At 38.3% G+C, this 15,528-nt stretch overlaps 1 protein-coding gene across 3 annotated transcripts; it reads right to left on the reverse strand.

Moving 5' to 3' along the window:
- Positions 1–1,630: 1,630 nt before the first annotated feature.
- On the reverse strand, positions 1,631–15,297 carry LOC103707619 (putative protein S-acyltransferase 23). Of its 3 annotated transcripts, none has more exons than XM_008792168.5 (13): positions 14,723–15,297; positions 14,491–14,631; positions 12,355–12,467; positions 11,000–11,079; positions 9,474–9,637; positions 8,968–9,106; positions 8,773–8,872; positions 8,194–8,254; positions 6,159–6,236; positions 5,762–5,860; positions 5,454–5,532; positions 5,207–5,355; positions 1,631–2,181 (listed from the first exon to the last, which is right to left on the reverse strand). In XM_008792168.5, exons 1-13 carry the CDS (start codon positions 14,969–14,971, stop codon positions 1,993–1,995), a joined length of 1,641 nt encoding a protein of 546 aa, XP_008790390.3. In that variant the 5' UTR covers positions 14,972–15,297; the 3' UTR covers positions 1,631–1,992. The 3 variants fall into 3 exon arrangements, with proteins under 3 accessions (XP_008790390.3, XP_088557031.1, XP_088557032.1); XM_088700905.1 differs by lacking the exons at positions 14,491–14,631; positions 14,723–15,297 and adding exons at positions 13,829–13,952; positions 14,049–14,476 and having other exon boundaries at positions 12,355–12,463; XM_088700906.1 differs by lacking the exons at positions 8,194–8,254; positions 8,773–8,872; positions 8,968–9,106 and having other exon boundaries at positions 14,723–15,262.
- Positions 15,298–15,528: the final 231 nt, after the last annotated feature.

Genomic DNA, 15,528 nt, shown 5'->3' on the forward strand with positions numbered 1-15,528 from the left:
AAAGGATCAAAATAAGTATGTGCATGAGAACTCTTTTTTTTTGGAAGATGCATTAGTTGTGATTCCATAGCCTAGCTTAGACCATGGATAGACTGGCTCAAGTGACAAAACTCTTAAGACTAGTTCTCTGCAATATAAAATTTTAAAAGCATCTACTTGCCTGAGAGATATAGATTATTTTTTTCATGGCATATGGCTCTATTTTTTTTTGCTGAAACACATGGCTCTTTTTTGATAAGTCATCAAGATTAAGCTCCAAACCTATAGTACCTCACAATTATTCTTTTCCTTGGGTGGATGTTATATCACTTAAGGCTAGGTTGTTTTTTTTTTTATTTTTTCTAACATGACATTTAGGTCTCATTTAAGTTAACAGTTTGACTAACATTCCGTTAAATTATAGGTTCAAATATTAGATAAAAATAAACCTTAGGGATATAAACATAGATTTTTATAATTTACTCCTAGTTTTAAGAGTTTTTGTTATTTGTTCGTCACTTAAGGATAATTTTAACTTTTTTTCATGAGGTAAATAGATTCGCTGTCACGTAGGTGCAAGTATAAGTTTATAAATATTGGGTGTAAGTGCAACCGGGATTAAGCGGTTGGTCGGTCGACAGATTTATCTGAAACAATCCAGTCACTCTAGAAGTATAAAAGCTCGACTTGCACAAATGAGACAGCTACAAGAGGCGGCCTGATATTGCTTTGTACAAAAAATTCCTACTGCAGCACAAGATGGAGTTAGATGGCATGATGAGTTAGTTTTCCCTTCATAAGGAAAATGGAAGGATCCAGCTACTTAGACCACCAAATGCTTTCAAACAAGGATTCCAACTCGGGACCAATTCGGTACCAAGCTGTATTGAGAAAAATCAGCCGAAGCCGAAGAAGAGAGAGAGAGAAAACGAACAGGAGAGAGAGGGAGAAGGAGAGGCCACGGACTTCCGTAGAAGACTGTAGGGACTGGGGCCGTGTTCCCTGTTTTCAAAACAAGAGACAGAGGACGCGGCTGCGAAAAAAATTTAAAATTTTTTAAGTAGAATCGACAAATCACTTGCAAACTTTACTTAAATTTTTTTTATTTTTTTAATTTTGGCCACCCACAGCCTTCTGCAGGCATCCACGATTGCTTGTTCTTCCTCCCTTCTCAGCTCGCTCTCTCTTTCTTTTCGGCTTCTCCCGCTCCGATAGAAAACCGGTTTCAAAGTCGGAGCAACACCGGTAGCTGCCAATATGTTTTGAAACGGACGAAACCGTCCAATACAGAATGATTCTGCATTTCTTGCTTTCAAATAATAATGCCAAGCCGCCATAAAGGTCACAAATGCGTAGATGCATACCATTGAGTGATACTTCTGGAAAACACTTTCTTTAATTTGTCCTTATCGTTCAAGTGCATCTTGAGCTTCCAACAGAGATTCGAGCATACCTTTGGTCCTGTGCACGCCTCAGAGAGAGAGAGAGAGAGAGAGAGCACTCACTGCCTGTGTTAAACAGATGTTAAAAGGAAACGAAAAGCAAACTTGCACACGCTTCAGCTCAGAAAGCATGACATCTGCAGTTTGATTTCTATCTTTTTTCTTCCAGGATAACTGACCAAAACACACACACACACACACACACAAAATATCCCACAAGATTATTGCACTTCTAATCTTGTTTCCTTTACAACTAAATATTATAATACAGATATTATCTTGTAAACAAAAGCGAGGTAAAGACTCTACATAAGATGATCTGATAATAGTGGACATTTTGCTAATTCCTATGGAGTAATGAACTCTAGCGTGGACATCAATTATTACTGATACTCTGCAGTCCCAGAACAGCAAGCACTCAAATCAAGCCTAGAAGCAGCCCAGCATATCCACAAAGTCCATTTGTTTCAGCCTCAAGCACCTCCAAGAGCAAACTTCCGTCTCATTTAAAATAACAGGGATTTCATGGCAGGGAGCTCCACTGCATTATTAAGAACCTTGTGACCTGGTCTCACCGTGCAGCTTGTTGAAGTGATGGCCAGGCAATTTCATCATCACTGATGTAGCCATGAATCAAAAAATCTGTGCAGTTCTTACGAAAACCATGGTTATAGGGATTGCGGAATCGTCCTTCTGGTCCTCGAAGATATGAATACCGAGCAGCATTTGCCAACTCATTAGTTGTGATATTTCGTGCTATCTGCATACATGCGAACACCTGATTGGTAGGTTAAATGCTGATTTGCTAACAGTGCATACAATAATGCCCCAGTCGAGGAAAGGAGCACAATCCACTACGTGGCAAGTTATAGTCGATCTCCACAAGTTCTTACTGCAGTCATATCATCTTATATTTTCTATGTTCAGCTATGGTGATTTACTAATTCATGTCAGGTCCATCACTTGGAGAGAAAGGGTGTGGCAATTGTAAGGATTCATGCTTTTCAACATTGAAAATGCATTGCTAGTCATGTATAGCAGCTCATTGAATCAGCATACTTACAAAAGAAAAAGGCATTGAATAATATGTAAGTTCTACTCTATAATGCAAAAATAGCTGTTTCTAAGCCTAATGCATGCTTAGATACTCATGGCGGAAAATTTCACGAGATATAGTTCCAGAAGAACCGAACTTATCATAGGTTTAGGTCCTTTGCAGTTAAAAATCGAGGAGGGTTGGGCATGGGCCCAACTCGGCCCGAGGCCTGTTGGGCCAAGCCGACTTTGAGCCAAGCTCTAGGCATGGCTTGAAGAAAATCCGGTTGGGCTTGGGCCTGGAACCCGAGGCTTGATTATGTTTTGAGCATGTTCGGGTCTAGTCATGGCCTGATCAGACTCCTAGCTCGGTGTCCCCTAAAAACCTATGCCCCCCACTTTCTTATCTAACCGACACCCCTCTCTTTAATCTCTATCTCCCTTCCCACCTCTCTTTTTGTGTCGCTCTCCCTGTGCCCACCCCCCACCCAAACTCATCCTCACCTGATCACCTCCTTGACCCTCCCTACGATCTCTCCCCCCTCTCTCCCCCTCCCCGCCACAACCGATCCCCTTCCCCCCTCTCACTCCCCACCTGATCCTCCCTCCCTCTACTCAATCTTCTTATCCCCCGACTCAATGCCCATCCATGGAGAATGGAACCCACATTGGAGCTCCACATTTGATTTCCCTCTCTTCACCTCACCCTAGCGGGCTTAACTCAGGTCAAGCCCATTTGGGCTTCAAGCCAAACTTGTGTTCGGGTCAGGAGTGTCTCGGGCCAAACCTTGAAAGAAAAATTCAAGCCTAAGAACCATCCCGCCCTAGTTCCGACCCTACCATCAAGTTTGGCATAGTGCATGAAACAAGGTTTTAAATACCAGTACCAGTGCGGTGTTGGTAGGGTATTAGTATGGCACTGGCATCGATAGTATGTACTCAAGCTGAAAGCCTCAAAAAGAATGAAAAGCCATCGACATCGACCTTTATGGTCAACATGGCACTATTAGTATGCACCAGTATGGCAGATACATACCGGTCAAGACAGTTTCATGTCCCAACACCCATACGATGCTTGTTTCATGTCAAAATCGTACAGCACCAATGATGCCATCCTGTTTCGACAATTCTCGAATCCACGACATGAAGAAAATTCCAATCTCTTACAATCTTAACAATTAAACATAAAACCTAGTTCCTGCAATTTTTATTGCCATCAAGAATCTAGGTCTACTTAATTGATTACCTACAAGAGAAGCATAACATTGGTTGATGATAACAATCACTAAGATGTATAAGCTAGTGAGTATTTCTAAAAAGAAAGATCGCAAGTATAAGGTAATAAGCTTGTTTATTATTAGAATTGCTTCAAACAATGTTCATTAGGTGGATATTGACCATAACCATAATATGTAAGCATACTTTCTAATTGTTTGAGTTTCAACTATACAAATGTCATCTATTACTAAGTGAGCTGTATCCTCTAATATTCACTTAAATTTACACCTTTTTTCACACCAATTTGAACTCACACTTATTTTATTATTTTAGCAGGCAAATATTTTCTATTGTAAGAATTACAATCTATAATACGTAACACAATGTGTACGTAAGAAACTAGAGGAAAACTAAGGCAGTGTTCCTACCAAACATTTGACTCCTCTGCCCCTCCAAAGCAAGGTAATCTGGCAATTAGTTGGCTTACCTAAGAATGAGAACAAGGCAGGCAACTCAGTAGCAATGCCTTACACCTAGCTAACAAAGACAAGTTATCAAGAACCCTTACCAAAATTGCCCCAAGAGATAGATTTGCTCGACTCAAATCTGAGCCTTTTCTAGTTCTTCATTGTGTATATCTATATAAAATAGATTTAATGCACATCCACTTCAACATTTTCATGTCCTTGAATCTTAAAAAAAAAAAAAAACTCCACAATTTTTGTCTGTGTGCATGCAGTTATTCTGTACTTGCCAGCCCCACTACCATCTTATAACATTTTCTTCATGTTTTGAAGACATTCAATGGTATCATACAACAAAAGCACCACTCCACTTCAGCCACCTCACTACAAATAGAACGATAATGATCAGCATTGGTAGTATTATTTGTCTATCTCTGACTACGACCTCATCTCAAATTACCACCAAAATTGGAACATAGTTATCTCTTCTTTCTACCGCTTTTACAATCCCAAACCTCCAAAGTCCAAACGTTTCCTTCATAGTTCGATTTAGTTTTCAAACATATCATGGATCAAAACTGTCGATCACATCCATGGCACCTTCTCATGGATTTTAACTTTCAGCTCATTGATGACAACCACCAAGGGCAGAGCAGTAGATAGTTTCAGGATGATTGTTGGTCTACTTTGCTTGCCATTGGAAATTATCTATCAAGTGACAGCTGCTACTAATTATTTTAACTCCTTCACAGATGTCCTTAAAATGTCTCAATGAACATTTTAGCATGCCCTTCTTCCTTGACACCACCAACAATTGGGGTACTCTTCCTATGCACTCCGGCCTTAAAATCCAACAACAGTTTAGATAAATTATATTATTTTTCATAAACCTTTAGACTCAACGTTAGTGTAGAAGCATGGAAGTACTAAACTTTTGGAGCCCTAATTCAGAGATCTCAAGCAGCATTTTACCATTCTGTAACAACATCACAAATTGTACCGGAGATCCTAGAGATAGCCATATTTATACTAACAACATAAAAGTAAGTAAATATCAAAAAACATCACCTGTGATGCCTGTGCCACTGTCAAAACAAAAGCTCCAGATAATAAGAAAATATCCAACACAAGAAATGCAACAGCCCCAGGATGGTCTGTCAGCATATGATGAATCCATGTATCAGAAGATGGAATTGTTGGTGATGCTGTCCAAATTCCTGTTATGTAGCATAAAGTTTAAATCCATCAAAATGTGCTAATTCAAGACAAAGAAAAGAACCAATATACTTTAGCTATCTTGATTTAGAGCACTCACTATGAAATGCAATAACAGCTCCAAGGAATGTTGATAATGTTCCCATACAAATAAAAACAAAAAAGTCCCACTTATTCTTCTGCAAAACAACCAAATAAACAATGTAGCCAAGTCAAAATGGAAAAGTTGAAGTTCGTTATTAAACCATACGAATAATCATCTAAATGCACATAGTAAAGAAGGAAATATAGGTCGAATCAGCAACATGGAAAATTACCTCAGCTCTTGGAAAATGTAACTACAACATTACACATTTAATAATGGATACCTATTCTATAATACCCAGCTCATGATAAACTACTACTGACCTTCCCAACACAATTTGATATCCATGGACAATGATGATCAAACTGCTCCACACAGTGTTTGCAAGTCGGACAGTGTTTCGAGCGCACAGGTCGGATTATCTGATGAGAAAAGCAAGATTGCAAATCAAATTTTCTCCAAGATAGGTATTTCACCTAAAAAAGACCCAGAAAAAAGGAGGAGAGGGGGGGGGGGGGGGGGGGGGGGGGAATAACAGTGTCCAGTAAACCACCAGTATATGGGGCTGACACTGGGTCTTCTTGTTACTGACAGAAAACAGAAAAGAACCTATGGCCATCATAGCTTCTTCGTGATTGATAACTTGCCTATACAGCTCTCTCTCTCTCTCTCTCTCTCTCTCTCTCTCTCTCTCTCTCTGAGATAAAACATTGCAAGTACCTTACATGTAGGGCAGAGTTGAGACCAATTGCCTGTCCAAATTGTAGAATTGTTGAGATCAATATCCAACAAAGGGTCCTGTCAAATACAAGTGGTAAATAGCCAGCTGAGTGCAACAAGATCTAATTCATATGAAAAGTCTACATGTATTTAGTTGGATGCAATTGGTGGATGGTGAGCTGAATGAAGAATGAGAAGGAGAAAGATTAATCAAATAAAATGGTGTGGAAGCAGTTTTATGCATCTTTTTAAGTTTCAGCTGGAACTTTGAAGCTGACATTGAAACCTTTCAATTTTGCCTTAAAGACAATCCAAACATAGGTTATTTTGAAGTTTCGGCTGAAAATGAAGGAAATTGACTTTACACATAGACATATATGCATGTGTATGTATGTGCATACATATGCAAACAAGTGTATATATAGATATATATGTGTGCATGCAAGGATTGCCAATCTGAACTGGCTAGTTCAGGACGTACCCAACCAGACAGGTCAATTATTGGCACAGTTCAGCTGCTTGGTTCGATATAAGACTATGTTCAGGGCATAGGTTTAACATGATGTTATTTTAGTATAATTTCAAGAATTTTTTTCCATAAGTTTAGATATCCTAGGGAATAAGTGTCAATGTTATATATTGTCAAATGCTATGTCTTCATCATGTGATATATTGCATTATAAAATTAATGTTAAACTTGCTGGAGCCTTTTATTTTTAAAAAATTGTACGCAAAAGTCCTAAACAACAAAATATACTGAAAGATAATTCTAGATTAGTTTCTTGACTTGTTCTACTTTAGTTTTTCCTAATTTTTGTATGCACATCAAAACTTCTGAAATTGGCATTCATTTAACCCAACCAAAATTGAACTGAGTTTTTGGACCTTGGTTTCATGAATTGGCAAGGAAAGTGCATCTCCTATAATAAGTGTAAGAAATTTAAAGCAGTGGCATGAAAAGCAACACCTTATTTTGGAACACGGTATTGCAATCAAAACTTATACAATTAGAGACTCCTTCATTTGCTCTGTTATCTGGAAAGCCTCTACAATTAGTTGGTCTATAAGCCATTAGCTTTATTATCTCTTGGCCTAGTCACCATTTAATGTTCCCCCTTCATATCTCCCTCTTATTCATTGTAAATTTGTCACAATATATGGTCATTCCAAAGATAAATAATCACGACAAGAGAAAAAAAAACTAATAGTAATTAACATAAGGTACAATTTTCATCTCTACTATTATAATGCAAATTCCAGGTTCCCTGAAATCAACTCCACCCCTTTCAGACTCCCACAACCACATTTTTCTGTTCCTCCCAGGTGGGTATCTGTTTCCACCCTCTTGCATGTGACATTGCACACGCTAAGTACTAGTTTAATGGCGACCAAAGGCCCAATTTACTGGAGGAGCATTATCCCTAAAACCTTGATTAAAAACAGTTTTAAATTCATCGAACATGACCCCAATCCAAGTCTCCCTCTTTCACCAAATTCCTCTTTTCAATTTTTGAAAACTAATGTTCATATTTTCATAGTAATCCTTGACAAAAATATTTCTCTTTTATTGAATAGTAATTACTTAAGTAATTTTAATTCGTACAGAAGATTTCCTTAATGATAGCAAGAAAACAACAGGCATATGAAGTAGGCACATCATTTAAATTAGTTTAGCAACTTTTAACAACTTATATAATGAAGCTTGTGGTAATTTCTAATGTGGTTATGCTGCAACAGCCCATTGATTGAGAAGATGAAAGAAGGTAGTGGAATTCACACCAAACAAGAGAATAAAATCAGAAATTATTTCTAAAAATGATAATATGGCATGATGATAAACTTCAACACTTAATCCTTCTTGTAAAATAATCATAAACAACTAGCACCATCCCAGACACTTGTATTTGGGTCATGGGTTCTACTTCATCTTGACCCCCAAGGCTGCATGCTGTTTTCACATTTAACATGGTTTCTTTCAGAATATGAACGGAAGAATACACACTACAGGCAACTGAGAGAGAGAGACAGGACGAACCACTGCACCTACATTCCTCGCTGACCCTCCTGTATTTGGTTGGATATAACCTGGATCCTTGCTGCAATGAAGCCAATTAACGAATTCAGATTGGATACAAAAATGGTGGGCCATGGGTATCTAAGATCACTGACCATGAAATACCAAAACTAACTTGATATATTCCATATTATTTTAATTGGGACTAAAGGGGTTGGGGCAGGGTAGAGTTTGCCAGTTGGGCCAATTTTTTCTGCTAGACCGAGGAGCATTTTCCGCCCAAATTTCAACCCAACACTGCCCTAGAGTGATCTTGGACACCTATCCACAAGGACATATTTAACTTCACTAGGTTGGGCAGTGATTTTAAGAGTGGAGGTGATTTTAAATCACCGCCACGTAGGATCACCGGGGTGTGACCAAATGCAGTGATCTCATCACCTCCACCCAAATCACCGTTGATCTTGCAGTCATCACCCCTTACCAAATGCCACCTTATGTGTATGTTGTTCAGGCATAGTAGGATTAAAACCGATAGGACAAAAACAATATTCATATACAAAACAAATAAAATCATCCATAATCAACATAAAGAATTACCTGCTACATCTATAGAACATAAATAGTGAACCAACTGCAAGTGAAACGGCAGTCCATCCCCAAAGGCCAACAACAGCAGTAATCTTCACAAAATTAGGTGCTAGATAGAGCAAAAGCGGAATTAAAGATTCAACTTTGCAATTAAAAAGTTTCACTACTCATCAGCTACTAAATTAAGAAACCAAGAATACCCACCATTAAGGATGGAATTTATGAAAAGAACAATAAGGATAATTATCAGAAACAGCAGAATAGGAGCATATCCAATGTTCCTGATTCTTGCAGCACAAAACTTATCACCGCAGGAGTCGCCATTCACCTTTGTTGCATTGGACTAAACACAGCAGAGTAAACTATGTATTAGTAAAAGTTCGAAAGGGTTTCAGCACCCTCATGACCACTTTCATTAATCTAGAATCTTGCTGAAAGCAACACATTTGACACTCAAGATCACAATTACAGATCATCACAGGAGGTACAACAAAAGATACCTTACCAGTTAACATAATCAAATGATTTCCATTATCACAATATAGATTTTCATTTAAAGTTTGCATTTACATAATGAAATACTCACTATACTCTAACAGAATGTAAGCCTAGAGCAGTCTATATTGATCCTGCAAATCAATTCAAATTCAAAATAGCAAGCATTATGTATGTATAAAATGAATAATAACAACTTCTAGTCAACTACGTACAAGAAGGTAGGCAACATGCCGATGACCTTTGTCAGATGCAAGCTGAGCAGGAGTAAATCCATTTTTATCCTTCACCATCAATTCCGCTTTGGTGCCTGCATGGACAAGCACAGTGCATGCCTCCACATTGCCTCTGATTGCAGCCCAGTGCAAGGCTGTGCAGCCTAAAACCACAGAACTTAAACTACATCAGTATTTAAATTGACATATACCTTCTGTCTCCAATATATTCAGCGAAACTAACTTTCAGTTCCAGAATATATTATATAATGCAATTGCACATGAGATATACTGATAATAGTTAGTAATCTATATCTAATACTATGTTAGAAAGATGAATGACCGGTAATGTGTGCCTTTTTCTACGTACTAGCTTATTACAATGACCTCCTATGACCAGGTTAGCCAATCTCAAACAGCCAATACAGAAGATTAGCAGTTCTTATTGCTCTGGTCCTTATAGACTTACAAAGTGCGAGGTCCAAATGAATGTGAGCCCACCAAGTTGACCAAACAAAATTAGATTACAATGATTTAAAAAAGTACATACTGTGATGGCCAGGTTCAGTACCATGAGGCTCAGTAACCCCTGGTTTGGTTGAACTGGGCCCAATCTCCCCAAGTCATGTTGGATCAGGCCCAAAATGAGCACTAGCCACTCCGTTTACCGCATAATACCCAGCAGGGCTCTTCAAAAAGGGTTTTCTCGCTTGCTTTCTCTTACTGATTCCATCCTTCTAAGTCTACCCCTTCTCCCTCATCCTACAGAACTTTTTTTTTAATCTTCCTTCTCCTTTCTCTTTCAACTGCTTCTCCTTTTCTTCCTTAATTTCTTCATCTCTTTCTTTTGTTTTTATCACTTCTTAGTTCTTACTCTTATTTCTTTTCCTTTTGTTGAAAACAAATATTATGTTGCTTAATGTAAAATTGAAAGTTTTTTACAAATCCATCAATGTTAGTTGTATTTAACAAAGTTCAAATTTAATGTCCTTATTAATTTTCTCTAAACATTTTGCTAATTTTGGATAATAATGTTTAATATATGCTTGAAAGTAAATAAATTCTTAAATGAGCATCATGTTGTAAATCGATATATTTGATACTCTTTGAACTCCTTTCATGACCATGGCTTTTAATTGTCAAATGAGACATAAACCTTGCAACAATTCTTTTTCCAAGATTGTGAATGTTCGTCCTTTGTTGAACTTTTTCATAGATCATGCTTATGATCAAATTCTTCTTATTTTACCATAATGTGTTAAACAAAGATACTTTAATTTTGTTCCCACTTCCCTTGGTTATACAACTTTTCCTAAAGGAGGATGATATAGTTAGATCATCAATGCATGCTTTTCTCAAAGTTTTAGTTTCTTTTTTATACAATCATCCACTCATTAGTTTACAGAAAAAGGACTCCTGCTACTACTAGCAGAAATACAACCGCTACTGCTAATAGCAACAATACCAGTAGGAACAGAAAAAGACAACAAGGAAAGCAGTTGCAAGGAAATGCCTAGAAAGGGTACCTTCTTTATCTTGCCTCCCTTGGTATGCATCTCTGAACAAAAGCAACCTAACAGCATCTGCATAGCCCTTATACGCAGCCCTACGCAATGGCACAAGATGTTTAAAATGACTTGGTCAAGCAACAGAACAATCCTGTAGTTTAATGGCAATATACATTTTTCTCCCTCCCCTTTTAATATGGCATGTGATTGCATATACACAACAGTTCTAGAACAATCATATCAGCAATATAACATTACTAAGAAGGGAAAGATATATAACATGTAATATTGTAAGAAATTCTTCTATTCAAATTTACTAAATTGCAACACAAACTTCCAATGCTAAGATCATCTTGTCAACTTTATGAGATGAAGTCGTAGATTGGAACTGCAATGGATATGAAGTTTGAAACAATTGTCAAACAAATTCATTATAACAGAAATCAAAATAGTAAAGAACGCTAATGCTCACCATTGACCAAGATGATGCACCCAAGAGCCTTATTGTAGATAAATCAAAAGTTAACTAAATTAGATCACTAGAGCAAAAGCACTAGTAAAGCTGAAGAAATGAACAAGACAGCTGCTTACAAAAAAAGGGAACAAGAAGTCCCAAAATATGATAAAATTGCTTCAGTCATGATATTAAAAAATTCCAACCAAAATGAAAGGCTCTCTCATTCAGCAATCAAATGCCTTAAAGGACTACCTTAAGCAAATATGAGCACAACCCAACTAGACAGTGTGCGAGAAACCTTATGTATGAGATGCAGAAAAAGAAAAAAAAAACATTAAAATCAACTTTATTTGCAGTTTGCTAGCTCTCTTTGTTCCCATAAATTTGAATTACCCTTAACATATATTGACCACCTAACAACTCGGACCAAAAGAGTATTCCTAAAAGTGTACTTATAACCTTTACTCTAGAGGAAAATTTAGCATATGGTGATGACAACCTACTGGCTCTCAAAAGGAAACCCTTCTCTAAAGGGTAATGGTACAGAGGGGGGAGTTGGGACAGAGTGCATATGAAATGAATCTAGCCCAGACTCACCACTAGTCATGAGTCAAACGGAATATAAATGGCAACTGAAACATTTCCCAACATGACCAATTAGTCCCTCAATCAGTATTCATGGCTGCTGGTGCTATAGATACAAACTGCCTAGGATTGACTAATATTAGTGACTTTTCACTATTCCAAAGCAAGAGAGGATCTGAAGACATGATAGGACCATGCTGTAGGTTCTCCATACCAAGTTCAAATATTAAAGTTGGTATATATAAGAGATCATGAAACAGATAGTCTGTTACTCTAACAAGCAGCAACTTTGATAACAGCAGAGACATTCATCTAGATGAATCTGACATACCAATGCAGCGGGCTTCTTCCATCATTATCCAGGGCATTAAAATCTGCACCATACTTTGCAATGATGTAATTCAAGAATGATGTTTGTCCATACTGTGCTGCAACATGAACTGCCTGATGCAAAGACATCCACAATAAGAAATATGGTTAATATAATCCAATAGCATAATGGCATAACAGCAAAAGATGGTACATGCATCAATCCTTGACAAGCAGAAACCATAGAACTTTCAAACACTAGCCTTGCTTCTTTTTAAATTAAATCCTTTCATTTTATTTTTATCTTTTCTGGAACCAAATTATAAGCCTCATTAAATAACAATACAAGACAATATTGAAGAGTTTGGTATTTTAAATTATCAGAAACTCTTGCTTTTAAATTTGAAAACAAATTAATCAGCAACAGGGTGTAATCCGTCACATATATATTGCCATACTTCAAGTTGTAGTTGTAAAGTGAATGAATAAGATTTCAGGTCTTGAAAGTACCACGAAGACAGGATATCAAGAACAAAATGTCTCAAAAACCACATCAGAGGCCTACAGTCTGGAATGACATCAAATATATACAGAGCAAAGAAAACACTATTATTTGTGAAAACCACTCAGACCAATGGTTAAAGTCGACTCAAGCAAACAACTGCAGTTTTGGAAGAAACAGATGTTTTTAAGATATAGAATGTGTCACTTCCAGTTCTCCTCTCTCAATCTTCCCCCCACCTCCAAATCCCATCATTTTGGGTTCTCCTCTCCTTGAGGCATCTCAACTTCAAAATCAAGCTCCATCGACCTCAAGCTCACTGGCCTCATGCCTCCCTCTCCACCCAAAAAATCCAACGGAGGGAGGTGGCTTCGATGATATAGATTAGTGACGTCATTACGCCTGCAACAGTGTGCTTATATTGATGGATTCATTTGGACTTCGAAAAGTAATTAATTAAAACCAAGCAAGAAGGTGAATGCCAAGAAATGATTGTTTCCACCATAGCTCTCAGCTTTAGAGGGCTAACTGTAGAATCTTGCTTATTCTCTTTTTTCTCCTCTTTGATGTGACACGAAATGCTAAATTGAATTAACTCTTTCATTAGACTTCATTTCACATATATACCTAAAATTGTATTTCATCTTTTTATTTTAATCAATTAATAAGCGTTCATTTATTACATTGTGATGATCTCCCAGTTGGTTTCCAGATCACTTAATGGTTAAACTAATGACCCTTAAGCCAATTGTCTTTCCAATTTAAAAAATGATCCTGATTTTGAAACATAAATACAGACAGGGATCCAACAGCAACTATTTTACATAAACTTCGTAGATAATAAAGGTCATCAGCAAGTCCATACGATGTCTCATCAGCAAGTCCTCCGCTACATCCATACGATGTCTCATATGGTAGCACTTTAATTAAATAAATTAGGATGTCTTGTCATTACTTGAGTTTGATCAACACTTTCAGTCATGGACTATCGTACCGTCTTGAACCATCTGGTATTGGCATACCATACTGAATGGGATTAGAGCCGATACAAAACTCATGTTCAGCCCAGTAATGTCCCATACCGAGGTGTACCGAGATGAACTGAGGTACATACCGAGCTGCACAGAAGATATACCAAGATAAAAGGTGAGAAAAATAGTTTCAAACTATTTCGGTATGAGTGTGTACCATACCGTACCAAATCAGTAACATACCAATCCAGTATCCGGTATCGAGGTTGCAGATCTTACTTTAACTTCCTAAACAGAAGGGATCAAACCGAGAAGCATCCATTCCAAATAAAGAACTTTCCCAAAAATAGAAAACACTTAATTAATTTTGTTCTTCCATCTGAAAAAACAGGGTCCCACTCTGCACTTTCCAGTAGCTCGAGAAAATTTATGAATAGTTCGCTATATAAGTATGACAGAGTACAAAATGTTTATATTTCTGCAAGGAGCATGCAGTACCAGACAAATCGTTAATAACAAGATTATTTCTGAATTTTTTTAAAAAATTCAGATTTAAGGCTGAAAAAAAATTCTTGCACCAAAACTACGGTCATGTTATGTTACTCTTTCTAACAATGCGAATCATCTATGACTTATCCAACCAACAAATCCAATCACCATTAGCAATTGTCGAACATAACATTACCCGGTACCCATTTAGGTCGACAGCCTCAACCCTAGCTCCATTCTGCAGCAGCACATCAACCACCGCAATCGACCCACGCACAGCCGCCCAATGAAGCGCTGTCTGCTGCGTGTGGTCAGCAGCATTTACATCGCCCCCATGCTTCAAAATCCAAAAACAAAACCCTAATCAGACGAAACAATCCGAGACAATTAAGAGAAGCAGAAAGGGAGATTAGCTAGCTATAAACTACCTCGATTATATACTGGGCAATATGAGCATAATTATTAAGGGCGGCCCATTGGAGCGCGTGGTAGCCGTTTCCATCGGGCCTGGCGACGGACTGCCCGTACCTCTCGACGAACCTCCGGAGCTTCTCCAAGTCCCCGTAGGCGGAGGCGGAGTAGACGTCGACGACGAGGTCTGCGGCGGGATCGCTGAGGCTAGGGTTAGGGTTCCCGTTCTGCTGCGACTTGGGATCCGAGACGACTTCAATCTCCATGGCCCGATAACATGCGAGGCCGCGTGGGGAGAGGAGGAGAGAGGAGAGAAGAGCTAGGGTTTGCGGGAAGAGGAGGTTGCAGCGATCAAAATCCTGGGATTAGGGTGAGGGTTTTATTTTATTTTTATTCTTTGGGACTCCCAGCCACGCGATGGTCGCCCGTTAGAAAGACGACTGTCGTCGCCGGCGAACCGATTCCAGGTGGAGGCGGCCTCGACTAAACTTCTTCTCCTGATGCCGCGGGACAGGATACATTTACGAGAACTTACCGCTTGTTGGAGCCTGGTCACCGGGTTCGTGGGTTGTTATTTACGGTCTATATATACGATTTTTACTGGTCGTAACTCGTAAGCTAGTTAACTTGTCGCCGTGTGGAGGCGGTGGATGGGTGTCGATATGTCGATAGAAGGCACGTTTCTGTCTCACGTGCGAACTGTGATTAGTAATAATTTTTTTTTTTTTTGATGAAACTGATGATCCATATAATTCTAGCATGAATACATCCAAAAAAATAAAAGACAATAAGTTCCGGAGAGTACTAGACAGCTCCATCTCCT

Source organism: Phoenix dactylifera, chromosome 7 (assembly GCF_051530095.1).
Source record: "Phoenix dactylifera cultivar Ajwa chromosome 7, Ajwa_hap1_PhDact_Kaust_v1.1, whole genome shotgun sequence".
NCBI lineage: Eukaryota > Viridiplantae > Streptophyta > Magnoliopsida > Arecales > Arecaceae > Phoenix > Phoenix dactylifera.